The 25,934-nt window shown below is 43.4% G+C and overlaps 1 protein-coding gene across 1 annotated transcript in view; it reads left to right on the forward strand.

Annotated features, from left to right (window-relative positions):
- The first annotated feature begins 523 nt into the window (after positions 1 to 523).
- Positions 524 to 25,934, forward strand: part of AGO2 (argonaute RISC catalytic component 2) — a 110,159-nt gene continuing 84,748 nt past the window's right edge. Inside the window, exon 1 of the mRNA XM_065397615.1 lies at positions 524 to 722. Within this exon, the coding sequence (XP_065253687.1) occupies positions 662 to 722 (61 nt within the window). The 5' untranslated portion in view covers positions 524 to 661. The remainder of the gene's footprint in view (positions 723 to 25,934) is intronic.

Genomic DNA, 25,934 nt, shown 5'->3' on the forward strand with positions numbered 1-25,934 from the left:
TTCCTCCAATCCTGCCCTAAAGGCAAGAGCATCAGTCAACCATTTTAGAGTGACCCAGCAGAAGTAAGGAGAGAGGCCCTTTTCCTGAAGAAAAGCTGCCAAGTAGGCAGGACAATACTCCACGGGTGACCCCAGGCTTATGAACCGTCTCCTGTTCTTTGTCCTAGTGCACACAATGGTTTCTTTTCTTAAGGACGGAAAGACTTCCAGCGAATGAAAATCTTTGGGCTCAGACGACATGATCGGATGGGCCCCTTTGGTAGTGGGGAAGGGGGATGCCAGTGTCAGCGGGGACGTGTCATTGTCCCTCCAGCCCGCACAGAGGGAAGGCCGGTGGGCCGCCGCCTCAGGGAGGCGGGGAAGTTCAGTCGCTCTGCTCTGGGGGCTGCAGATCCGGGACGCTGAGGTGGCTGTCCCCGCTTCCCGCCAGTAGAGGGAGGGACGAGAAAAGCCGGAGGGAGGAGCCTCCGCCTCCCCCGTGACCACCCGGCTCCTCCTAGCCCAGTGCCGCTGAGTAACCTGGTTTCCCGGCTCGGAGTCGGCCCTCCTCCCTTCCCTGAGAGTCAGTGCAGCCGGGGCTCGGGCTAGCTCCCCAGAGCCGCTGCTGAAGTAGGAACCGCCTGCCCTGCAGAGAGGCGCCGCCGCCTCCTCACACGGAGACATGTATCCAGGAGCAGCAGCTGCCGCCGCCGCTTCCTCCTCCTCCACCTCCCCTGGACCCGGTGAGTCCCCAGCCACCCGCTACTCCCCGGCTCGAGCTGGGTTTGAACGCGTGGGACCGTTGGTGCGTGAGCCACTCTGGCAGCGCGAGACGCAGCGCGAGTCCCCCGCGAGCCGGGGCTGTGGGGACTGTCTGGGGAGAGCGCGCGAGGTGCCAACCGCCCAGCACTGGGGGAAGGGGGGCGCGAAGCACTCGCGAGCCCCAGAGCGCGCGTCGGCTCCCCACCCCCGGCCGGGCCTTATGGAGTCTCTCGGAATGGCCGCGCGGCCCGGCTGTGTGCTGTAGAAGCGGGCGGGGAAGGAGGGGTCAGGCCGCCGCCGCCGTCCCCTCCTCCTCAGGGAGGGATCGAGCGAGCGTGCGTATCCTGAGGCCTCTTTGTGGGCAGGGGTCCCTTCCTCTCTTTGCCGCGGTAGGGGCTGTCCCCGGAGGTAGGGAAGGCTTCGGGTGTAGGCCGTGCGGGAAGCCTGCGGGTGCGGGGAGGGGCTGCCTGGCTGCAAAGCAGCCGCAGGAACTCGGGGGGCCTGCTCGTCTCTTTCACCCTAGAGCTTCGCACGCAGACACTGGGGTGACAAGACAGTGCCCCGTTGCTGACCCTGCTCAGGACCTTTTACACCAGCCAGAGAGGCCACTGGACTTGCTGGGGGCACAGGGCATGGCAACAGCGGGGCCGTTGTAACCACCGTGGTCGTCATTGCATGGACTAGGATGTCCTGTTGCTGCCCCCCCAATGTACTGGTGTCACCAGTCAGGACCCTGCTAATTCCAATACACCCTGCTGCCAGTACTATATGTGCTGGGGTCACTGCCCGGGAGCTTGCCATGGCTGTCCTATGTCCCATCAGGATCATTGTTGCACACACTCACTACTTGGAGCTGCACTGCTGCCAATATTAGACATGCTGTGGTCACTACTGAGGGCACAACCATTAGACATGCTGGCATTGCCATTCAGGGTTTTGAAGCTCCGATCGGGTTTATAACATTAGCATGAAGCCCTGCCACTACTGCTATGGCAGTTGGGTTTGCTGTTCTGGAGTGGCGAAAGTTAGGAGGAATTCACCAGTTTTGGTGGGTGTTGTCCTACTGTATCATGTGGTGATGAATAATCTTTCTGTGGTGCTGGAACCCGTCAAGGAGAAGTGAACGGGGACTAGAGAAGAAATTTATCCAAAACAAGTTCATGTCCCCAAACAAGTTTGTAACCAGCAAGTAACAAAGAAGAGTAAATATTGATCAGAGCAGGGACTGGAGCCCAGGTGTTCTCCTTCCCAAATGTGTGCCCTAACCACCAGGCTATAGGGTCAGTCTCACTCTCTCTCTCTGGGCCAGTGAATATTTAGTTACTAATACAAAATGGAACAGCTTCAGCAGGAGAGATTGAAACAGATCCACCCCAGAATAGTTAATAACCTGGTGGTTGGGGTACTCCCTTGGGAAGGGGGAGACCTGAGTTGATGTCCCTGCTCCAGAGTGGGAATTCAAACCTGGGTCTCCCACATCCCAGATGAATACCCGAAGCACTAGGCTACTGAATATAAGGGTGGCACCTTCACTTCAGTTTTGTGACTGGCTCATAAGCCCCCTTATGAATCTAGTCTAAAAAAGCAAAATGTTCTATTGTGACACTTCTGAAACTTTTTTTCCTTTTTTTGGACAAACAGTATGGCAAAACTGATACAAATTCACTAAATGTTTCGGTCAACTCAGATCTGCATTTGTGGTAGGGAGGTGGGGGGGAAGTTTAACAAAATAAATTGCACCTAGCTCTAAATTTCATCTCCTAGCAGAGAAGGAGGGTGAAGATCTAGGGGGCAGGGCTTTCTCAATCAGTGAGATGAAAAGAAGCTCTCTTTTAGCAAGGGAGTGGGAGCTGTGCTTTTCTTTCTTTTAACCCTTGGAGCTCAGGCCTGCTGTTAGACATACTGGGGAAACTGATTATGCTGTGTGTAGCATCATCATCGAACTCAAGATTCTGCTTTTGCTATGCACCTGTGTTTGTGCCCTGCTACTACCGACACCAGTGCTATTATTTGCACCCTCCCACTTATGCACACTGGGGCCTCTGCTTGCATCCCACTACTGCTGTCAGGTTCATCTCATTCACCCTCAATAGACGTTCAAAGGTCATGGATCAGAATCTGCCATTGCTGCCAGGACTACTCTATCCACTTCCTATTTGACACACCTCCATCACAGTTCTCTGTGCTATCTTGCTATTTTTTTAAATGAATGCATGCTGGGGTTACATTCACCCCATTGAGCTAGTTAGTGTATGGTTTGAGTGCTCACTACACATACAGCTGGATCAGAGTTGAGAGGTGTCCATAGAACTGCCCGTATGTCTGTCTGTCACCACTTAAATACTGTGCACTTAAACCTCACTGCTGTCAGAGTTATCAGACATTGCTGCTGCAATATATGCACACAAGTAGCCACCTCTTTATTCAGATTCCATCACCAAACTGATCTCCATAGTCCATTCAGATCTTGCCATTAGGATCTCTAGTCCCTTTTGCCAATCCAGTCATTCATTTGCCATAGGGTTTGCTGTTAAATCTCCAGTCCCCTCCTGGACCCAGCATTAAAAAAAAAAAAAAAAAAATTGGATCCTGTGCCTTGCTACTTCTTTTATTGGTACTAAATGTGGCAACTTAATTCTAACAGGCTGTTATATGGGGCGGGATTGTGCTTAAAAGGGATTTTGGTAGAGAGACAAAATTTGTTTGTTCCAATCCTAGCTTTCATCTAAATGTTCTTTGAAAAGGGATTAGAGAAGGTATCTTGATGAGGGGCTTCTCTTTCTGTCCTCATTCCCAAAGTGTTTGTCTTGGATTCACAACTTGGCTGTGACACTTCATTTGAGAGTACAAAGCCTGGTGCTTTACTACTTAGTTTTCTTGCAAAAACGTTACTCAAAAATGAAAGTTTCTAGAACACCATAAGAAAATCCTGTCTTTTTTTTTTTTTTTTTTTTTTTTTTTAAAGTTGATTGCATGATCTTTAAATTCTGCATTCTAGAAGGTCAGGGCAAGCCAAGAGAATATAGTGCTGTTCGTTAAACTAATGAATCTTTATATTTTGAGTAATTTGTAATAAAAGATGTAGCAAATGTAATCTCTAAACTTTTAAATTACAATGTTTAGGGTGCCCTGATACCTCCTAGAATACTTCAAAGAAAATTCTGTTCAGAAACAATTTCTGTAAAGCTTACATTTTATATATAAATTGTTTTGTCTCTTTCATTTTAGGACACTTGCTCTTTTTTAAACCTGATGTTTATGAAATCTGCTCCAAACAGGATTATTGCTTCACATTTAGAATAAGAAAGAACAGATATATTTGAAAATGCATTCTAAGAGTTTGAGAAACAAGTTTTTCTAAGTTCTCTTTAACGTGTCATTGGTTCTCTAAGTCTATCAACAAAAACGAAGTTATGGCCTTTTATTTGGTAAATAACACATCTATAGCAATGCTTGGGAGGGTTGTGTCACTTTAAGATTCTGTTTTCCTCTGTCAACATTGAAATTAACTTTGAGATCTTTCTTGTATGGTTTCTACTCAAGTAAATTGCTTTTAAAACTGCTCCCCTGTTAGTGTGATTGGTCAGAAGCTATTCTTGTACTCTAATTCAGAGGGTTTTATTTTAAAAGCTGGCAAATGTAATTTTGACAAGTTCGAAATAATTTTGTTGAGAAATTGAGTGAAAATAGCATGCATTGATTTTTTTTTTCTTTTTTCTTATCAGTTTTAGTGTAACAGGACTCTTTTTTCCCCCCCCCCCAAATGCTTAAAAATCAGGAACTCATTTCTGTTTTGGTGGAGTTGCCTAGTAGCTTGTTCTTGTTGGGAGACTCCATGTAAATTACAACACCTAATGGCTGACCTGTGCACTAATGGATTCTGTGGCCTCTAAACTAATTTTTGGGGGGATTGTATGTAGAAATGTACAAATGTTTTACCTGGTTTTTGGAATTTCAGGCAATTAGGATGTCTGTTTTGCCGTTGTGTGACAATTTTTATACTTGGGGTTTATTGTATTGATGATTTACTATGGGAGGATGCTAGTTGTTATCTGTTCTGAAAGACCATTAGGGACACTTACCTGAGTTGGCACTGGACCATGCTATAAGGATCAGTATTGTACTTTAAACTAAGTGGCTTCAACTGTCTTGTCCTTTTATATCAACTGCAAGGCTTTCCTTGGTTTAATTCTACAAAACAAATAATACAAAACAAACAAAAAAACCCAAAACCTATGTTGAGAACTTTAGTATTGCAGGGTTAAGTGCACAGATGACAAAATGTGCATTAAACTTAACTTTACTTTGTCAGTTTGTGTGAATACATTATGATTGTTGTTTCTCCAACTTAAATTTCTTCTTACAGTCTTAGTTACATGCATAGCACATTGTAACTGTTTATACTCTAAGCTTACTGCCATCATCGTTGGTACACTTTTGATTTAGATATCTCATAAACTTCTGAGGTGTATATTTTGATAATTGTCAGCACTAATAGTATGGCTTATCAACCAGCTGTACAGCCTGAAGGGATGAGGTAATTACGGCAGTGAAAATTAAGGTGGCCTATATATGCAAAAACACTGTATTCTTGTAAACTTCAAATGTAGTATGTTACTACTGCTTCATTTTTCATGTAAATGGCATGTAGCTTCTGGCATACAGTTAGTATACACTTACTATACAGTCAGAGATTATTGTAATGTATACATAAAGGAAGGAAGAGTTAAGGTTGAACTTTCCTGACTTGTGTATGCTTAATTCTGCAACCTTAATGTTCTTTTAGAACAGCTTTTATGTGGAATTACATAGGACTTTTTGAGCAAGAGGATAGAAAAAAGGGAAAGCAAGAGAAACTTAACTATTCAGGATTTTGAAGCTCTGCTGGCTTGCAAAAATTTGACAATGTGTATAAATTCCATTATACAGAACTAGTTAGTTGAACATCACAGGCAGCTTTGTCCCACTCCACTTAGGAGGACTGCAGAAGGGAACCCTTGCCTCCACAGGTTCTGCTGGTGCATATGAGCACGGCTCCCTCCCAGGCACTTTAAGTATATACTAGCTCTTCCTAATCCTGTTTCTCCTTACACGTTCTACAGGGACTGAGTCCATATGTGCGTTCAGTACATTTAAATTAGTCATGCACACATGCAGCCCTCCTTATCTGTGCACTTCCTATGCTTGGTGAAAAATTTGTTCAGATGACCTGAACATGTACAGTAAATGATTTTTCAAAAGTTCATGACTAGTCGTCCCCCACCCCCCCAAAAAAAAAAAATTCTAGAGCACTCAAAGATAATTAACAAAGAAAGCTCTCTGCATTCCAAGTTTCAGCCTCTATCCAGTAGACTGCAGAACCTGAGCACATTCTCCTTTTTTAGTAATAGGAAGCATTTTTTCTTCTCCATTCAAAAATAGCTGAAGATTTTCTGCTTAAATTTTCAAATTTAATTTTCTTGGGCTAGAGGCCATACCTAGAAAATGTCAGCTTGAAAAGTGAAAAGTTTTAGAACGTTATGAACCCCGCGGAACAAAAAGGGTTGGAGTTAGAAACCTTCTTGCAGCTTTTACTCTGGATTCATCACAGGAATATTGTAGTTGCTATACTGGTCTCTCTAGTCTGGTATCCTGATTTCAGTAGGGGCCACTAACTGGTGCTTCAAAGGAAGATGTAAATTTCCCATAAGTTTCTCTAACCAGGGGCATGTAATGGTTGGCTTATATCCTGAAGCAAGAAGGATAATATTGCCTGTGTTTTTAATCTACCTAGTGTAATTTTGAATGTTCATATAAATGGCTATTATTTTAAACCCGGTAGTCTGTTTCTCTCAATGTCTTATGTTAGTGAGCATCACAGGTTATTCTTTGTGTAAAACGCTCTTTTCATTTGATTTTAACATCTGTTGTATTTTTCCTCTTTGATAGCTGTGCAGTCAGTAAAATTATCAGACTGAGCTTCTCTATACCATTCATTATTTTATATACATCTATCTTGTCTCTTAGTTGTCATCTCTCAATATTTCTAATAGTTATCTAGGGACTAGTCATTTTGGACATAACTGAAATACTAGAAATCAATACTAAACCTAACAAGCATGACCTATCCAGTGGCCTTTCTTCACCGTAGCCCAAAGAGAATAATTAACCAGAACATCAACAAAACAAAAAACACCAATCAGCCCCAGATACCAGCCTTCTCCCTTCTCCCCATATCCGTGGCAGTGAGAAAAACGCATGCTTTCTAACAGGCAATCTTTCCAGTATTACCTCAGAGGGAAGTAGTTTCATGCCTCTAATTTTTCTATTTTTGCTATATCCCTTTTGAAATGGAGTGATAAAATCTGAGCACAGTAATCAAGGTGAAAGTAAACAATTGATTTAGACAGTGTCATTATAATATCAGTAGTGCAGTCCTCCTAATACAGTCCAACATCTTTGCTTTTTTCACTGCTGCTGCATTTTGAGCAACTGTTTTCATTGAGCTGTCCACAGTGCTGCCTAGGTCTCTTTCCTGAGTCAGTATAATTAGTTTAGAATCCATCATTATTTGCGTACTTCAGGTTATTCTTTCTAATGTGCATGAGCTTGCACTTGGGTACATCAAATTTAATCTGTCATAGCACTGCTCAGTTATTTTTGAAGTTCCTCACAGTCTTCTGTAGACTTGACTAAACCAGGGCTTGAAATATTTAAAATGACTCTTCCTAGCTAGAGACAGATATGAAAAATGGACAGGGCTCCTACTAGTGAGGTCCATGGTTAGCAAGTTCCATGGGAAGAGCTCCCATCCCTAGATGATGGGAATGAGAAAGATGGTGGAGTACTTTACTTCTCACAGGTAAAATGAGTATATAAAATGCAGAATAGTACATAATTAGGTCTCAGGTGTTTCACTTTGTTGACAGTAATACTGGCAACAACTTGGTTGCCTTAGTTAAATTTAACCTCTTATCTTTTGGGGGTAAGTTTAATACATTAGCTCTTCACCTGTGTAGCCTAGTTCAGACCCTCATTATTAAATAGCCTAAAAATTCCATACAGGAATGAAGCATATGCTCTTCAGGTTCTTACACATGATAACTTATGTACTTATGATAAGGACATAGCGGTTTTTTGTTTGTTTGTTTGTTTTTTGTTAACCTCTAACTTTGACCGTTGTGAAGGCCCTGTGATTTTTTTTTTTTTTTTTTAAGGTACATAATTTGCCATAGAATCCATCCCTTGCTCCAGAATCTAAGCTTTGATTTAAAACAAAACATAGGCTGGTCTACACTGAAAAGTTACATCTGGATAGCTGTCTCTCTTAGGGGTGTGAAAAATCCACACCCTGAGCAGAGGTGATGCAGGGTCATGTGTCCCTACTCCTCGAGATTTCTACGAGCACTGAGCTGCCCTTGCAGGGCTCAGAGTGAACTGACCCTATAGCCCCACGAAGAGCCCATGGCTGCAATGGCCAGGTGCTGCATGAAACGCTATGGGGACCAGATGCACCCAGTGCTGCTCCCCCTCCAGCTCCCAGCCCTTCACCATAGCTCAGAGGACCGCTTCCGGCCTTGCTGTTCTCTGTCCTTCTCACGCTGCACCCTCCTGTCCCTCCCCAGCATGTTTCCGGCTCGCTTGGCCCTTCTCCCTAGTGCCCAGGCAGGGAGCGCAGGAGGTGGGACGGAGCACTTCTCCTGCCAGGTGAGGGTGGCCACTCTAGGTTGCTGCCCATGGCAGCTGCCTGTGAGAGCCTGGCTGGGGAGGTGGTGGTGGGGGCCTGCGTGGCAGGTAACCCTGGTGTGGCAGGGAGAGCATGGCAGCCCTGTGCTGGGCACAGGAGTGTGTTTGTGGGGTGGGTGGGTTGCAGGGAAAGGCACTGGGAGCAGGTTCCCTGTGCTCAGCCCAAGTTAGAGGCATTGTCTGCATGCCTCCCCCCAGGGAGGTGTGGAAGCAGAGAAAGAACTGACAGGAAGGGGATTGCAATGCATGACAGTTCTTTCTCTGCTTCCACAACGGTGTCTGCAAGGGCATGAGAGAAACTTGGTTGCTGTGCATTTCCTGCCGCAGGCATGTGTTCCCCACTCCTGTGGCCCCAGGATCCAGTGAAATCAGCTGCCTTGGCTGAGGGAGGTGGAGCTGAAAGGCGATGCTTGAGCTGGTCCTGTGCTCCCTGAACCTTTAAATTGTGCCCCTTCCCCTCCGTCCCCCCCCCCACCTCTCAACAGTTCTGTGTTACCTCTGCCCCTGAGAGATGAATTCTTCCATTTACCTAGCTCCGTGGTTCTCAAACTTTTGTACTGGTGACCCCTTTCACATAGCAAGCCTCTGTGTGTAACCCCCCCATATAAATTAAATACACTTTTTTAATATATTTAACACCATTATAAATGCTGGAGGCAAAGCAAGGTTTGGGATGGAGGCTGACAGCTTGCGACCCCCCCATGTAATAACCTCGTGACCCCCTGAGGGGTCCCGACCCCAGTTTGAGAACCCCTGATCTAGCTTCTGCCTCTCAGGGAGAAGATGGATTACCCACAGTAAGGGGAGAACCCCTTCTGTCACAGTAGTAAGTGATTACACTGAGGCCATGTCTACACTACAAAATTATGTGGACCTAACTTATGTCGGCATACAGCCAATGCAGTTATTAAATTGCTTGTGCGTGCACATACATGGCTCTTTGTGTTTGTCAGTGCACATCCTCACCAGGAGCGCTTGTATTTGTCAGTGTGGGGCATTGTGGGATGGCTCCTGAAAGTCAATAACAGTCAACGTAAGCAATGCAGTGCCTACACTGTCACTGCGTCAACCTAATTACATCAACCATGACTCTGAACCACTCAGGGAGGTGGTGTTACTAAATCAGCGTAGAGAGGCACTTACATTGGTGGGATCCAAATTTAAGTGAAGACACTTCCACAGCTATGTTAACGCAAGGCAGTTTACGTCAATCTAACCCTGTAGTGTAGACCAGGCCTGAAGATCTACAGCAGTGCAGCTGCAGCGGTGCTACTGAAACATTGTAAGCGTAGACATAGCCATCTTTCCAGTCCTTAAGCTCACCCTTTCAAATATCCAAGTGTTAATCTTGTGGTGGTTTCCTGAGACCAGGTTTACACTTAAAATTTAGGTCAACCCAATTGTGCTGCTCAGAATTGTGAAAAATCCACACCCCTGAGTGTCATAGTAAGCCAACCTAACCCCTGGCTGGCTTATTGACTTGCTTTTGAGAAAGAAGTGTGTGATAGTTGCATATAGAGGATAACCCTAACCCTAGCACTAGCTACCACGTCTTGGGGAGGTGGATTAACTACAGTGATGGGAGGGGTTGTCCTGTCGCTGTAGTTAGGGTCTACACTGAAGCACTACAGCAGTACAGCTGCAGTGTTTCTAGTGAAAACATAGCCTGAGTCTGAGGCTATGTCTACACTAGCACTTTTGTCGGTATAACTTATGTTGCTCAGGGGTGTGAAAAAACACACCTGACTGACATAAGTTACACTGACAGAAGCTCCAGTGTGGACAGTGATATGTTGGCGGAAGATGCTCTGGCTCTGATAGCTACTGCCGCTCGTTAGAGGCGATTTAATTATATCGATGGGAAAGCTCTCTCCTGTCAGCATAGAGCACCTACACAGGAGGTTTTACAAGAGGGCAGATGCATGGATAAAGCTGTGCCTCTGTAACGTCTCTAGTGTAGACATGGCCTTAAACATCCTGAAACAATAGCTTTGAAAGATCTTAACTACCCCTGTTTATTTCAGTGGGATTGTGACTTGTGAAACCTCATGATGATTTAAATGTTAGCATAGGTGTTTTGCTACTGATGTTTTCTGCAGAAGCATTTGCTAATGTGCATATGTTCAGTTAGGCTTGCTGCTATAAAAAAGGTGTATGGAGTATCTAGGAGCAGAGTAAAATACATTGACTATAATTATTAAATGAATAATCCAATCAGTACAGTATTCCCTTTTTTATTAAAGTAAAAACACAGTTTTATGAATTTATCTGAAGCTGCTGCAGAAATTCCAGTGTCTTGTGTTGAAATGTGTGATAGAAAATAGGGCTCTCCCACAAAATTTAGGTGCAGACCGTACTGTAGATTATTCAGGGCCTTGAATATAGACACTTCAGGAAGTTATAAAAAAGGCTGGTTCAAGCACTTTTTTTCTTTTTTTTATTCTCTGTATGCAACTGACACTAATCACACACTTCTTTCTCACAGGCAAGTCTGCCTTACTGATGTATCGCTATAAACTGTACTGGGGAAAATACTCCCAACTGCCACACTCTCCTCCCCCCCAAAGTTAGATGCAGTATTTCAAGGCCAAAACTAAGTGATCTTAAAAGCAAATTCAGTCTAAACACTACAGTATCTAATCATATTGAAATTCCCCATATATCTATTTAGAGTAAAATGTTCAAAAGTGCCTAAGTGACTTAGGAGTCTGAACACTATGAAGAGTCAATAGGACTTTGGCACTCTTGAACATTTTAAGTTCCATTTTCATAACTGACACTAGGATCCTAAGTCTCACTGACTTTTTGTATCACTTGGGAGCAAATCTTCTCTAATAAATTTGTTAGTCTCTACGGTGCCACAAGTACTCCTGTTCCTTTTACAGAAGCTGTCTGTTTTGCTTAACATAAGCTTCCTTTTAACAGTGTTTCTGTTGTGCAGATACCTAAATTTATAAATGTATCTAAATATCAGGAAACAAAATGTATAATTATGTGTGTAATGTAAACATGTGAAATGTTGTAATAATAGAGTGTAATAACAATGTTGTCAGGAGACAAATCTTTCAGCTTCATGGACAGAATGCTGATATATGAATAGTCTTCTTAGTGTATGCGCAATATGCCTCAGGTGGCACGTGACCTGGATTCATCACCAAATTTTGTCTGCTGGTTGGTATATTAGCAATTAAGCTACAATAGTTTTAACAGGTTTGTTTAGTGAATTAGAAGGTCTAATACTTAGAGAAAACTAAAACAGAAAATAAATTCTGTTTATAGGCCAAACTTTGCCTTCAGTGGGCCTGCACAACATGCGGCCCGGGGGCCGCATGCGGCCCGCGTGGGCTGACTGTGCGGCCCGCGGGGGGGGGGGGGGGGGTGAGTAGGCAAGCGGCGGGTGAGGGAGGGGGGCTGAATGAGCGGGCGGGCAGTGGCGGGGAGTGAGTAGGCGAGCCGGGGGGGGATGGGGGGCTGAGGAGGCAAGCGGATGGGCAGTGGCAGGGGGGCAGGTGAGCCGGTGGGGGGGGAAGGGGGGCTGAGGAGGCGAGCGGGCGGGCAGTGGCGGGGGGGGAAGTAGGCGAGCCGGAGGGGTGGGGGGCTGAGGAGGTGAGCGGCAAATCGGTGGCTGATCTGTTCTACTGATCTGCTCTGGCTCCCATCCCCTCTCCCAGGGCCAGCAAAACAAGCAGGTGCTTGGGGTGGCAGATTTCTAGGGGCGGCATTCTGGCGCCGGCCATCATAGGCGGCGACTCCGGGGCATGGGGAAAAAGTGCCCCAGCTCGCCTCCGCTCCGCCCGCTCCCCTGAGCGCGCCGCCACCGCTCCGCTTCTCCCCCCTCCCTCCCAGGCTTGCCGCGCGTGAAACCGCTATTTCGCGCAGCAAGGCTGGGAGGGAGGGAGGAGAAGCCGAGCGGCGGGCGCTCAGGGGAGGCGGCAGTGGTGGAGCGGAGATGAGGTGGAGCGGGGAGCAGTTCCTCTACGCCCCCCGTTACTTCTTGCACCCCCCCACCCTAGCTCACCTCCGCTCCGCCTGCTCCCCTGAACGCGTCGCTGCTCTGCTTCTCCCTCGCCTGAGAGGGAAGGGGGAGAAGCGGAGCGGCGGCACACCTGGGGGAGCAGGTGGAGCGGAGGTGAGCTAGGCTGGGAGGTCACGGGGGGCCCACAGGAAGCAATGGGGGGGGGAAATGCGGCATGCCGGGGGAGGAGGCGGGGCTGGGGATTTGGGGAAGGGGTTTGGAAGAGGTGGAGTTGGGGCGGGGGCACGAAAAAAAAGGGGGGGTGGCCAAAATTTTTTTTGCTTGGGGCAGCAAAAATCCTAGAGCTGGCCTTGCCCTCTCCAAGGGTTGCAGCTGTCTGGAGGTGCCTGCCTTCCACGCCTTCCTCATTCACACCTCATTCATTCAACAGGGCAATTGATTACAAATTGGGGGGAAGATCTTATTCTACTTCTAGCAAAAAGACATTTTTCTTTTACCTTAATTATACTACCTTAGGGGCCCGCTATAACAAATTACCGAGGTTCAATACTGCTGTTTCGGTGGGGCGGCGCTGGGGAAGGAGGGTTTGTTTCCGCGGGGCAGGTGTCGCTGGGGGGGTTTCGGCCCTCAGCTGTTTTCTTTGGAGTAATATGGCCCTCGCCGCTTTACGAGTTGTGCAGGCCACTGGCAACTCCTGTTAACTTTAATAGGAATTACACACATGTATCTGAGGGCAGAATTTGATCCTGTAATTAAAACCTTATTCATTTTTCTTTGTATTACTGCCTTGATAAATGCTGTTGGGTAACATAATGCTACTTGATAAATATGACTAATAATTTCAGGATAAAACTTTTAAAACTATCATTTTGTTCCAATCTGTTAAGGAAAAAGCAAGCTCTCCTACAGACATGTTTTGAAAACTTTGGGCTTGTCTACGTTGAAAGCTATACTAGTATCGTTAAACTGTGGGAGTTATACCAGAATAATTTCTGTGTACACTTTTTTTATACTGCAATAAGTGTGTCCACATAAGGAGTAATACCAGTATAACTATAATACTTTAAATTCTATCCTACCTTATACTGGTAACACTTCCAGTCTAGACAAGCCCTATAGTACAGAGAAGATAGAAGTGTAATTATCTTGGAGATGTTGACCAATACTTATTACTTGTGATTGAACTTTGATTTAGTGATAAACTAAGGACTGTTTTTGTGCCAAAAGTACAGTATTGTAAATAGAAACATGGTTGGTCTCTGGCTTCAATAACTTTTATCTGCTTGGTATAACAGGAAGTTCTTTGACTAAATTTATATCAGACATATAATCTCTGCAAACCTAGTGGTGAAATAATTAACAGGAGCCTTCTCCGTATGCTTCTAAAACAAATACAAGGACATATGCTTTTGTGTGCTAGATATGCTATAAAAGGAATAAAACAATGTTTTAGTTTGTAGATAATTTGTCCTGTCCTCCAAATTGTGATGGGTGGAATAGGTTTGGAAGGAAGAATGAAAGTAAAATTATGCCATAGGTACATCCATGCAGTGGGGGTGGATTAGTACGAGTACTTGTCTGATATATTTACAAATTTCAGTGTCATGTAGCTGAAACTACACGTGCATGGTATCTACCAATGTTGTTTTGAACAGAAATAGTTAGTAGTTCCTGCTGTTTCCAGGTAGAGCCATGTTTAAAATTGATATACTTGAGAAGATGGCTATGAGACCTGTGTAAACTCCTACAGTTATATTGGTGTAGAACACTGTTTTGGCTGCCTGATGTGGACAGGGCCACAGTGTTAAGCTTGTCTCTAAGCCATGTACTTAGACTAGAGCAAGAGTCACAAACTAGAATGCCACATGTGGTCCAATTGTTTTAAACTGGCTTATAAGGATGCGGTGCTTAGTGTTGTGAGGTGAGAGCAAGAAGTGCCATTATAGCTGGTAATGTCACAGATAGGATATTAGTAAGGGTATGTCTATGCTTAACCTGGGTGATTAAGATATAGGTCTGAGCACTTGGGTTCGTCCAGCCTGAGTACAAGTGTTCCTGCGGCAAAGCCCTTCCCCATTTATTTGCCTTCACTGTGTCTACCCTCATCAGTGTGTGCCTGTGTGCGTGGTTCTTTGTGCTGAAATGCTCTGGGATTTTTTCCCCAGTCAGTTATGTCAATTGCTGGAAAGCTTGTCTGCCCCTTAGGGGGCGGGAGGGAGAGGGAATTGTGGAAAGGACATTGGAGCACTATGAGCACTTGAGTGATCTTGCCTGCATCCTCACCGCAAATGGGTTGCAGCCTGAGCTAAGGCACAGTTTGAGCTTTAACCTGTGCCTCTAGCCATGCAAGCAAGCAAGCATGGGTTCAAATAGAAAACAAATATAAACTTGAAGGAATCTGATTAAGCTAAACTGAAATAAGAGTTCACATAGGGTTCCATGGTTTAACAAAATCAGTTTAAAAAACAATTTAAGTTAAACTGATGCAACTTTATCATGTAGATAAATGAGGCCTTAAGAATGGCCATACTGGATCAATATTCTCTTTCTAACAGTGACCAGCAGCAGAAGACTCAGGGGAAGGTGTGCACAAGAAACTGTGCTGTAGGTGGATATGGGATAACTTGTCCTTGTATCCCTTCAAAAACTTGTTTTGGTGTTAGCAGTTACTATTATAACTCTGGGTATTCTTGTTGCCCATATAAATGTTCAGTCTCTGTATGAATCTTGCTAAATTCTTGGCCTCACTGATATCCTCTGGTATTGAATTCCACAGTCTCGTTATGTGTTGTGTGAAAATAATTTTTTTTATCAATTCTGAATTTGCTGCTTTTAAGTTCCGGTGAATGCTCCCTTGATCTTCTATCATGAGACAGGATATAAAAGCTAATGTATACCACTTATTGTTTTGTATACATTTAAACTCTTGGAGGTTGATGAAACATGAGATTCCAGACAGCTCAGAGGAAGACAGTTGAGCTGTTGGAACAGTCCATCAGTGGTTTGGGAGAATTGTGTAACATTATTCTGATCTCCTCTGATTATAGTGGCTTCGAAGTAGCCTCTCTCATAGTTTACCATGGTTTATGGGTGGGTGGTGACTGAGTGAGAGGCAGAATGGCTAAGATGGTTTGCCTTCAACTTAGACTTAACGTGGTCAAAACTGGGCTCTTCTTTTTCCTTCACAAGCTTCTCCCTAACCATCGATGGCACCACCATCTTCTGAAGTGTTAATATGCACACCCTGCGTGTCCTGTTTGATTCTGCCCTCTTTCTAGACACTCACATCTAGACTGTATTCAAGTCTTGCCACTTCCTCTGTCATAACACTTCTAAGATCATACCTTTTTATCTTGGACAACACAATTAAAAACTAATCCAGACCCTGATCTCCCATTTTGGTTACTGCAACTTCTTCTCTAGCATTGTAAACAACTACTTTGCTTCCCTAGTTTCCATTCAGAACGCTGCAGCAATCATCTTGTAGGCTATTGCTCTCACCACTTCACCCTACTGGAAATCCCTCCACTGACTACATTGAATACAAGCTCCTTGTCCAGTCTTTTTTTTTTTTTTTTTTTTTAAGGGAATTCATAACCTCTCCACCCTATCCCCAACCCATTTATTCTCTTAACTTATTGCATCAGCCGCCCCTCTCATTCTGCCAATGGTGCCAGGGCTTGTCACTTCTTTGCTTGCTTCTTCTACAAGCAATGTATGGTTTCTTCCATGCTGCTACTCACCTGTGGGTTGCCTTCCCCATACTAGTCCCTGAAGCCACTACCCTGTCCTTCCCTTTTCCCTATTGTTTCTTATAGCCATCATTGTTTCCTGTCGTAAATTAAATTGCGGAAGATACTGTCCAATTTAGTCTGTGCGTTGTCTAGTATAAAGGGGACCCAGTCCTGATTGGGGCCTTCAGTTGCTACATTAATATAAAAAAAAGTAATAGTAAAACTGGTGATGGAATCTCCTCAATGTCTGCATACTGAACTTTTCAAGTGTTGTATCCTGGTGCTATACAGGAAGTGACTTGCACACCCGGGCTGCAGTGTATTCAGTATGTTGATGAAACCCAGCTCCACACTTGGGTTACAACAGACCTGGATGGTAAAGAGGAACAAGTATTCCAGTGTTTTATGAAATTGGAGTGTGGATGATGGTGAGCTGGCAGAGGCTAAATCCAGATAAGACTGAAGTGATGTCGGGAGCACCAACTGGAGGAGCTTGAAAGTGTAGCAAATGGACAACCAACTTAATTCTCCATTACTGAGGGACAATCTCCACTCATTGATATACTTTGCTTTCCACAACCAAATCGCTGTACGACTTTTCATGAGTGGTGTACCCGGGTATTTGGATTTTAATATCTAAACTGTATTGTTAAATCTATTCATCTAAATTTGGGTTATTGCTGATTATGTACTCTATGTATCATATGACTTTTAAAAATAAACTTTGTATTTGTGGATAATCTAAGCACTATACCCAGATGTACAGACACTCTTTTCTCAACCTAAGTATTTTATAATTTTTTTAACATTAGCTTTAATAAAATTTTTAAATCTGTACCTGTAGTTGAGGGAGCATATCCACCATTTCTGACTCAGATTTACAATCTTGGAGTTTTCTTAGACGCGTGTCTACTTTTTAGAAGGTCAGATAGCAGCTGTGACCATATCTGGCCATGTTCTCCTATGTCTGGCTTGATGAGTGACCAATGTAAATCTTTCATGTATTCGTTTCGAGATTAGGTTTCTGTAATATGTTGTATGAGGGGCTACATACTGGGACAATTCAGAAGATCAGACTAATGCAGCTGCTTTCTTGCTGAGTAGTATGTCCTGTAAGGAGTTCACACTACCAGTGCTCAGAGTTGCACTGACTTCCATTAAATTTAAGGGTGGACTTCAAGGTGTTGGTCTTAGCCCATAAAGCCCTAAATGATTTGGGACCTGGCCACTTGAGTCCTCTTGCTATATTGTCACAATTGAAATTAGTGGAGATGCATGAACTGGAGCTCACTTGATACCAAATAGTATTATAGTAGTGCCTAGAGCTCTGGCTAGGTCCCAGAGAAATTCAGGAGGTAGAGAACAAGAAAATAAATAGTACTGAAAATAGGGGAAAATTATCATAGAATAATTATCACAATAAAGAATACAGTTTTATCCTGTACTGAAAATATTCTATTATAGAAGGTTCTTTTTTACTGCCTCTGTACAGTGATGTAGAAAACCACAACATTATCTCTTGAAAACAGCGTTACACATGAGTGGGTTTCCTGTAAACTAAAGACATGCCCACAACTGCTTTCACTATCTAAATAGATTCAATACAACATATTAAAATTGTAGAGCTTTATTTGAAGTTAGGAAATTCAGAGTTAAAAACTGATTATATTTTAACTATAATTCACCTTGCCCTGGCACAAGGCTTTTTCAACTAGGAAGGCAGGTATTACTTTTTGATACATCTCATATAAAGGGATCCTTTTGTGGATTTAATCACCACCTAAAGTAATTTTAAGTGATTGACATTATGTGAGGGGGGAAGACCTAGAAACTCAGCATTCTTTTGGACCTTATTCTTCTATAATGTAGAAAAGGCAATTACAGGGAAAGAGTGGAAACTAAGCTTAAAAACTATGAAAAGCCTGCTCTCCTGGTCTTATTCCACAGGAAGGTGCAATGCAGAATCTGTTTGTTTCCTATCAAAATAGGGATAATTTGTTATTTGGGGCAGGGACCCTATCACTGTGTTTGTACAGTGCTTAGCACAGTGGGGTTCTGATCTTGGTTGCCGTTTCTAGGTTAGGAAAGATGTCCTAGTGGATAGGGCACTACACAGGGACTCTCCTATGGAACCTTGATCAAGTCACTTACGCTATCCCAGTGGTTCTCAACCTTTCCAGACAACTGTACCCCTTTCAGGAGTCTGATTTCTCTTGCATACCCCCACGTTACACCTCACTTTAAAAACTACTTGCTTACAAAATCAGATATAAAAATCAAAAGTGTCACAGCATGCTATTACTGAAAAATAGCTTACTTTCTCATTTTACCATATAATTACAAAATAAATCAATTGGAATATAAATATTGTACTTACATTTCAGTGTATAGTATATAGAACAGTATAAACAATTCATTGTATGAAATTTAGTTTGTACTGACTTTGTTGCCTCTTGTAAAACTAGACAAATATTTAGATAAGTTGATATTCCCCCCTGGAAGACCTCTGTGTACCCCCAGGGATACATGTACCCCTGGTTGAGAACCACTGCTCTATCCTGTCTCGGTTCATCACCCGTAAGATGAGAATAGACTTTTACTTCAGAGGAGTGTTGAGGGTAAAAACTGTTAATGACTGTAAGGGCTCAGATACTATAGTGATGAGGCCCATACAAGTACTAACTAATGATAAACTCAGAATAGAAATTCAGAGTTGTCAGTGGCCCTTGCCACATACAGAGGGCAAAGGAAAAACAGAGCTCAACTTGAGTCTTAGACCATTGCCAGGAATGGCCTTCCCTTCTGTACTGAGCTCAAGGTTGGGGGTGTCCTCTTCCTTGCCCCAAGGCTTCCTTAGGAACGATGATGACACAGACTGTAGTTTTCCCCAGGACCCCTTGCTATTCATCGTGTTCCTGAAGTGGGGCAAAAATCCCTGAAGGGGAAGTTACCATTCCTGTAAACAGCAGTGTGTGAATTTCTCATTAGTGATTCACAAGATTAAGAAAAGTTACACCTATATAATCCTTATTATAAACAGTAGTGTTTCAGTGCACAGAACTACACTCTCTAGGTCAGGGGTCGGCAACCTTTCAGAAGTGGGGTGCCAAGTCTTCATTTATTCACTGTAATTTAAGGTTTTGCATGCCAGTAATACATTTTAATGTTTTTAGAAGGTCTCTCTCTATAAGTCTATATTCTATAACTAAACCATTATTGTATGTAAAGTAAATAATAGTGCAGCGATGTGAGCGGGGCTGGCGGCTGGTATCCCAGGCCGTCAGCGGGCTGAGTGGGGCCGGTGGCCAGGACCCCAGCTGGCACGGGGCCGGTGGCTGGAACCCCAGACTGGCTGCGAGCTGAGCGGGGCCAGTGGCCGGTATCCCAGGCCAGCAGCGGGATGAGCGGGGCCAGTGCCCAGGACTCCGGCTGGCACGGGGCTGGTGGCCGGAACCCCAGACTGGCTGCGGGCTGAGCGGGGCCAGTGGCCAGGACCCCGGCTGAGCGGGGCCGGCGGCCGGAACCCCAGACCGGCCGTGGGCTGAACAGGGCCGGCGGAAAGAACCCCAAACCATCAGTGGGCTAAGCGGCTCAGCCTGCTGCCGGTCTGGGGTTCCGGCCGCCGGTCCCGCTCAGCCCGCTGACAGCTGAGGGTTCCGTTCATCCAGGCAGGCAGCAGGCTGAGCGGGGCTGGCGGCCAGGACTATGGCTGGCAGCAGAGTCCCACTAAAAATCGGCTCATGTGCCGCCTTTGGCATGTGTGCCGCAGGTTGTCGACCCCTGTTCTAGGTTTTCACATTGTGCTCATTGCCATAGTTGTTGAGCGTTTAGTCCTCAGTGCTAAGAATAGAAGCTTTAAAAACTCAAATGCAGAGGTGAAGATTTTTTGGTGGGAGTATTTTTCTCTTCTGACATAATGCCAGCATTTCAGTAAACAAAACATAGCCATCAGAGGCCCTGTCCCTCCCACTGATGGGGGAGGGGGAGAAGGTCTTGAGGAGGCAGAAATTGGGATTTTATTCTAGCAAAACTAATACTTGATTCTTCCATTTTATAGAATGGTGGAGTAGCAGATTCTGAACAGAGAAGGAAACAGTTGGTCCTTATAGATATAGAAAATTCTGCTTTAATCTTGATTTTTTTTTGTTTGTTTTTTTTGTTCCCACAAAATCAAATCTGCCACGGGTGGCTAATTTGCTTGTTGTTTTAGGCGTAGTTTCGGGAGTTTGGGCACTCCTGCACTCAACGTTGCAAGGCTTATGTCTCCTTTTCAGGAGTGACTTAGGCTCCAAAGTCTGCTAAGCATTGCCACATTGAGTGCAACAACACTTATACCTTTAAATAACTGTGCCTTAACCCCCCAAAAAGGATTATTTTTAAGGTATAGAAAAAAGTGAATGAACTATCATGGCCAGAGATAACAAACAGGCTAAAGAACATTTTCTTCCCCTTCTCAAACGAAGTAGCAGATGAATAAAGAGTGTATGGGGGATCTAATAAGCACCAACCCTCTTGTTCTGGTGAGGTTTGGAACTTTAATCATTGATTCAATTTAATCTAACAGTTTAGTAATTTCATAATTAAGGTGGCATTGAGAATTGCATTTAAAACAAGATTAAAATTCCTTTTATTTCACACTTCCATGATTGAATTAATCTCTGTATTTTAACACAATAACCCCTTCTTTAGCCAACAAACTTTTGAAAGTAGGGAAATAAGTTCTTTCCCCTACCGCCTCTTCCTGCACTGCAGAGCCGTTCCTTAGCCAATCTACCCTACTTCAGCAGCACTGGCAGGGAGATAAGCATGTAAGTGACATGCCTACCCAGGATGAATGGACCAGTGTGCTGGGAGTAGTGTGTTCAGGTGGGGGTGTTGAGGCAGAGATCAAACTTTTGGGAGGAAAGGGCATGGGGAAGCACTAGTATTTTGCTGCCTTTTCCCCTTGCCATAGCTCTGAAGTCTGTTCTACACCTAAAACATAGGTCAATCTAGCTACAGGCCCATGAAAATTTTCATGCTTTGTGCAATGTAGTTAAGTCGACCTAACCCCCATTGTACGCGCAGCTAGGCTGCCAGAAGATTTCTTTTTTTGACCTAGCTACTGCCTCTCAAAGGGGTTTATTTACAGTGACAGAAGGGTTTTTTCCATTGCTATTGTCAGGGCCGGCTCCAGGCGCTAGCTTGGCAAGCAGGTGCTTGGGGCGGCCACTCCGGAGAGGGGCGGCAGGTCCAGCTATTTCAGCGGTAATTCAGCGGACAGTCCCTCACTCCCGCTCAGAGCGAAGGACCTTCCGCTGAATTGCCGCCGCAGATCGCGATCGCGGCCTTTTTTTGGGGGGGGAGGGGGGGCTGCTTGGGGCGGCCAAAACCCTGGAGCCGGCCCTGGCTATTGTAGAGTGTTTATGCCACAACAGCTTAGCTGCAATGCTGTAGATGTGTCACTGTAGCCCTTGCAGTGTAGACATACCTTCTAACAAGCCACAAAAGATTTGTAGGCTGGGAAAGGCAAAGGATTGCTAATTTGTCTTCTACTACTTTCTCCTGAAACACGGACCTCTGTCTCCTTGACTCTCTGCCTGGCCTCCTTACAGCCTGTCATACTTCCTTGCTCCCAACTATGATCCCAGCCCAGTCCTCTTCATCAGTTCCCCTCTCTGGCCATCCTTATGTCCTCCAGCCACTGCTGCCTGGCCACAATCCATCATGATCTCTATTGCCAATCAAATCCTGCTTTCCATCCCCTGCCTACAAAGCTAATATGCTAATATTTTAAAAGGGCAAGTAAATGACCTGGATAACTATAGGCTAGTCAGCCTGCAATCAATCGATCCTGGATAAAATAATGGAACAGCTGATATGGGACTAATTCAATAAAGAATTGAAGGATGGTAATTAATGCCAATCAACATGGGTTTATGAAAATAGCTTTTGTCTAATTTTATCTTTTTTGGTGAGACTACAAGTTTGGTTGATAAAGGTAATAGTGTTGATGTTCTATATTTACAGCTCTGAAAGGTATTTTACTGGGTACTGCATTACATTTTGATTAAGAAACCAGAATGATACAAATGGTACATATTACATGGATTAAAAACTGACAGGTCTAAAAATATTATTGTAAATAGGAACCATAAAAATGACACCACATAAACTGATGGTGGTAAATAATTAAGAGACCAGGTCACTAATACAGAGCAATCTAGATCACTTGATAAGCTGGGCGCAAGCAAACTATGCATTTTCATACAGTTACATATAAATAAGTTAATCTAGGAATAAAGACTGTAGGCTATACATACAAGATGTTGGACTCTATTCTGGTGTCAAGACTGATTCCCCACTCTGGCACTTTGAGTGCAGAAGGTGGGGGCCCACAAGGATTCTAAAAATTAATACTGGCCACTCCAGGCTTGTATTAAACTCCCAAGGTTACAGCTTTTTTCTGACCTTGGATGGGTAGATGCTGCCACCACCGAAGTGAAAAAAATCCCTTTTGGAACCCAGGAAGGTGTACTTGGGAAGCCCTTTCTGTAGGGTACCCTCAAGCCCTTTCACGTCCCCTTCGGGGAAGAGCTGAGAAAGAAAACAAAGGAAACCAGCTGTTGCCACCAGCTAATTAAACAACATATGCACAAACCTTATAGGGACACAAAAATCCAATCCTGTTCTTTTTTTTTTTTAAAAAAAAGTAAATTTTATTAAGAAAAAAAAGAGAGAGAATACTTCTGGAACTTAGGCTTTTTGCTAGGTTTTAAAAAAACAATTGCAAGGATTAAGCATTAAGATAGCTTCTTGAGGTCCAGTTTAAAGGTTACAAGCAAAACAAAAGCACCTCGGGTTAGCACACAGGAGTCCACAAGCCATAAAGAAATAAGAGATAAACCTAATCATGTCTTTCTAGACATTTCCTGATCTTCTTACGTATCTGGGGTTTAAAATGAGTAGTTTCTAGGTATGATCTGATGATTTTCATACCTGGTCCAAGCATTTACAGCATAGTTCCAGCCCTGTCTTTCCTCCGTCCCCTCTCTCCGGAGAACAACACAGACAGACAAAGGGAAAGTTTTTATTTTTTTATTTTCCCCAATTTTAAAAAGTTCTAGCCTTCCCATTGGCTCTTTTGGTCAGGTGCCCACTCCCTTCCTTTTACTTACGGATGTTTTAAACCCTTTACAGGTAAAGCAAGTAGAGAACAGCTACTAACAGCGATTTTATAACTAACTGACTGGCTGGCTGGGTGTCCATAAAAGGGAGCTTCCCCCTCCCCCCCTTCATTTATCACATCTGGAAAGCAGATTTTGTAGTCCTATTGGATAATCAGTTGAACGCTGTATCTAAAAGGGCTAATGCAGTACTTGGCGTTTATAAGCAGAGGAATCTTGAATAGGAGTAGAGAAGTTATGTTACCTCTGTATTTCACGCTGGCATGACTGCTGCTGGAATACTGTGTCCAGTTCTGATGTCCACTCTTCAAGAATGATGTTGATAAATTGGAGATGGTTCAGAGAAAAGCCACAAGAATGATTAAAGGATTAGAAAACCTGCCGTATAGTATAGAATCGATGAGTTCAATCTATTTAGTTTAACATAGAGAAGGTTAAGGAGTGACTTGATCTTAACTACATGGGGAGCAAACATTTGATAATTGGCTCTTACGTCTTGCAGAGAAAGGTATTAACGTGGTCGAATGGCTGGAAGTTGAAGATAGACAAATTCAAACAAAATGAGGCATATTTTTTTAACCGTGCAAGTAATTAACCATTGGTACAATTTACCCATGTATGGATTCTCCATCAGTGGCAATTTTTAGATCAAGATTGGAAATTATTTTAAGAGACATGCGGTGATAATTTTTTTGAGGGGGGGGGAAGTCCATCTTGCCCAGTATCCTCTCTTCTGACAGTAGCCAATGCCAGATGCTTCAGTTGGAATGAACAGAGGGTAGTGGGAAAGTAACTGAAATACTTTCCTCCTGGATTGTATTTTCCAAATGGACAATCTACCCTAAATGTTCAATTACGGAGGGACAATCTACACTCATTCCTATATTTGCTTTCTACAACCAACTCTCTGTATAACTTTTCATGAGTGATGTACCCGAGTATTCAGATTCTAATATCTAAACTGTATTGTTAAATCTATTCACGTTAATTTGAGTTATTGCTGATTATGCACTATATATATCTTATGACTTTTTAAAACAAACTTTGTATTGTGGATAATCTAAGCACTACACCCAGATGTACAGACACTCTCTTTTCTTAACCTGTGTATAATATACTTTTTTTAACGTTAGCGTTAATAAAAATTTTAAATTGAGTGATCCATCCTCTGTCGTCCAGTCCCAGTATCTGGAAGTCAGAGGCTTATGGACACCCAGAGCATGGGTTTGCATCCCTGACTATTTTGGCTAATAGTCACTTATAGACCTATCCTCCATGAACTTATCTGATTCTTTTTTTTTTTTTTTTAAACGATTTATACTTTTGGCCTTCACAGCAGCCCCTGGCAATGAGTTCCACAGGTTGATTGTATTGTGTGAAAAAGTACTTCTTTGTTTGTTTTAAACCTGCTGCCTATTAATTTCATTGGATGACCCATGGTTCCTGTGTTATGCGAAGGGGTAAATATCACTTCCTTATTCACTTTCTCCCCAGATTTCATTTTTTTATAGGCCTCCTCTGTTGTATGTATTGGAGCTACAGGAGGGAACAGTTCCCCCAATTAAAAAAATCTATTAGTTATTGAAACAACAATTTACAGTTTATTATATGAAAGACTTCTGAGCGGTCCAAAATGGCCAACTAACACAGATTTAAAAACCAGCAGAATGTTCTTTTTCCTGTGCAATGCATTCTGGACTCAAGAGGAAGACTGAAAATTACCCAGAATGTTCTGGGTGTCAGAATGTACCTTGAACTGAACAACAGCTGCCTTCTCCACATTCCTCCAAACTCCATTTTGTTAGGAAGGAGGACGTGCTAATGAAATGTTAGAGAAATTTTTACCAAGTGATAGAAGAGAGCTTAGTTTATCTAACTTCGGTTTATAAAATTGGGTATATACTACCAAACAAAGCCATTGCAATGGGTGAAATACTGGAATCCTGCAAAGTAATGAATTTCTCATATGGAGATGGAAAAATTAATATAGTTCAAAAGCAAGGTAAACTTAGAAGGGTTTATTATCCTCTCTCAATTCTATCCCATGGACGGATGCAAGCATAGGTAGATGTGGAGAGTTGACTGATCTCTCTGGCACCATTAAGGAGAAATTCTAAGATTTAAAATGTAAAAGTTCACTTCAGAAAGAGAAATTCACACGAAAAACAGTGGCAAAGCTCTCTCTTAACTACTTTGAAAACAGGAATATAATAAGTCATCTTAGATAGTCAAATACTGCTTGTATAAAAAGTCAGTCAAATATTTTTCACCAGAAAATGGCATTTAACAAAACTTTTTTCTTTATTAGAAATAGTCTTCATGGGCCTGGGTATTTTAAAACTGTTTTCTAAGAAGTACAGCCTGGTGTTTTGTAGCATTGGTCTTCTGTTAAGGACTGTTAGAGAAAGATAGGAAAAAGACCTGCAACATTTTATCAAAGATAAGGAGAACTCTGCTAAGCAGCAGCTACTAAGACTCGCAGTGTTGTGTAAGACAGACATCAATTTGAACCTGTCTTAATGTATACATCTTTATCTTGCATACGTGAATGTATGTTCTGTGGGATTGTGGAGTTACCCAGACACTATTTAT

The sequence above is a fragment of the Emys orbicularis genome, chromosome 2 (genome assembly GCF_028017835.1).
Source record: "Emys orbicularis isolate rEmyOrb1 chromosome 2, rEmyOrb1.hap1, whole genome shotgun sequence".
In the NCBI taxonomy this organism is placed as follows: domain Eukaryota; kingdom Metazoa; phylum Chordata; order Testudines; family Emydidae; genus Emys; species Emys orbicularis.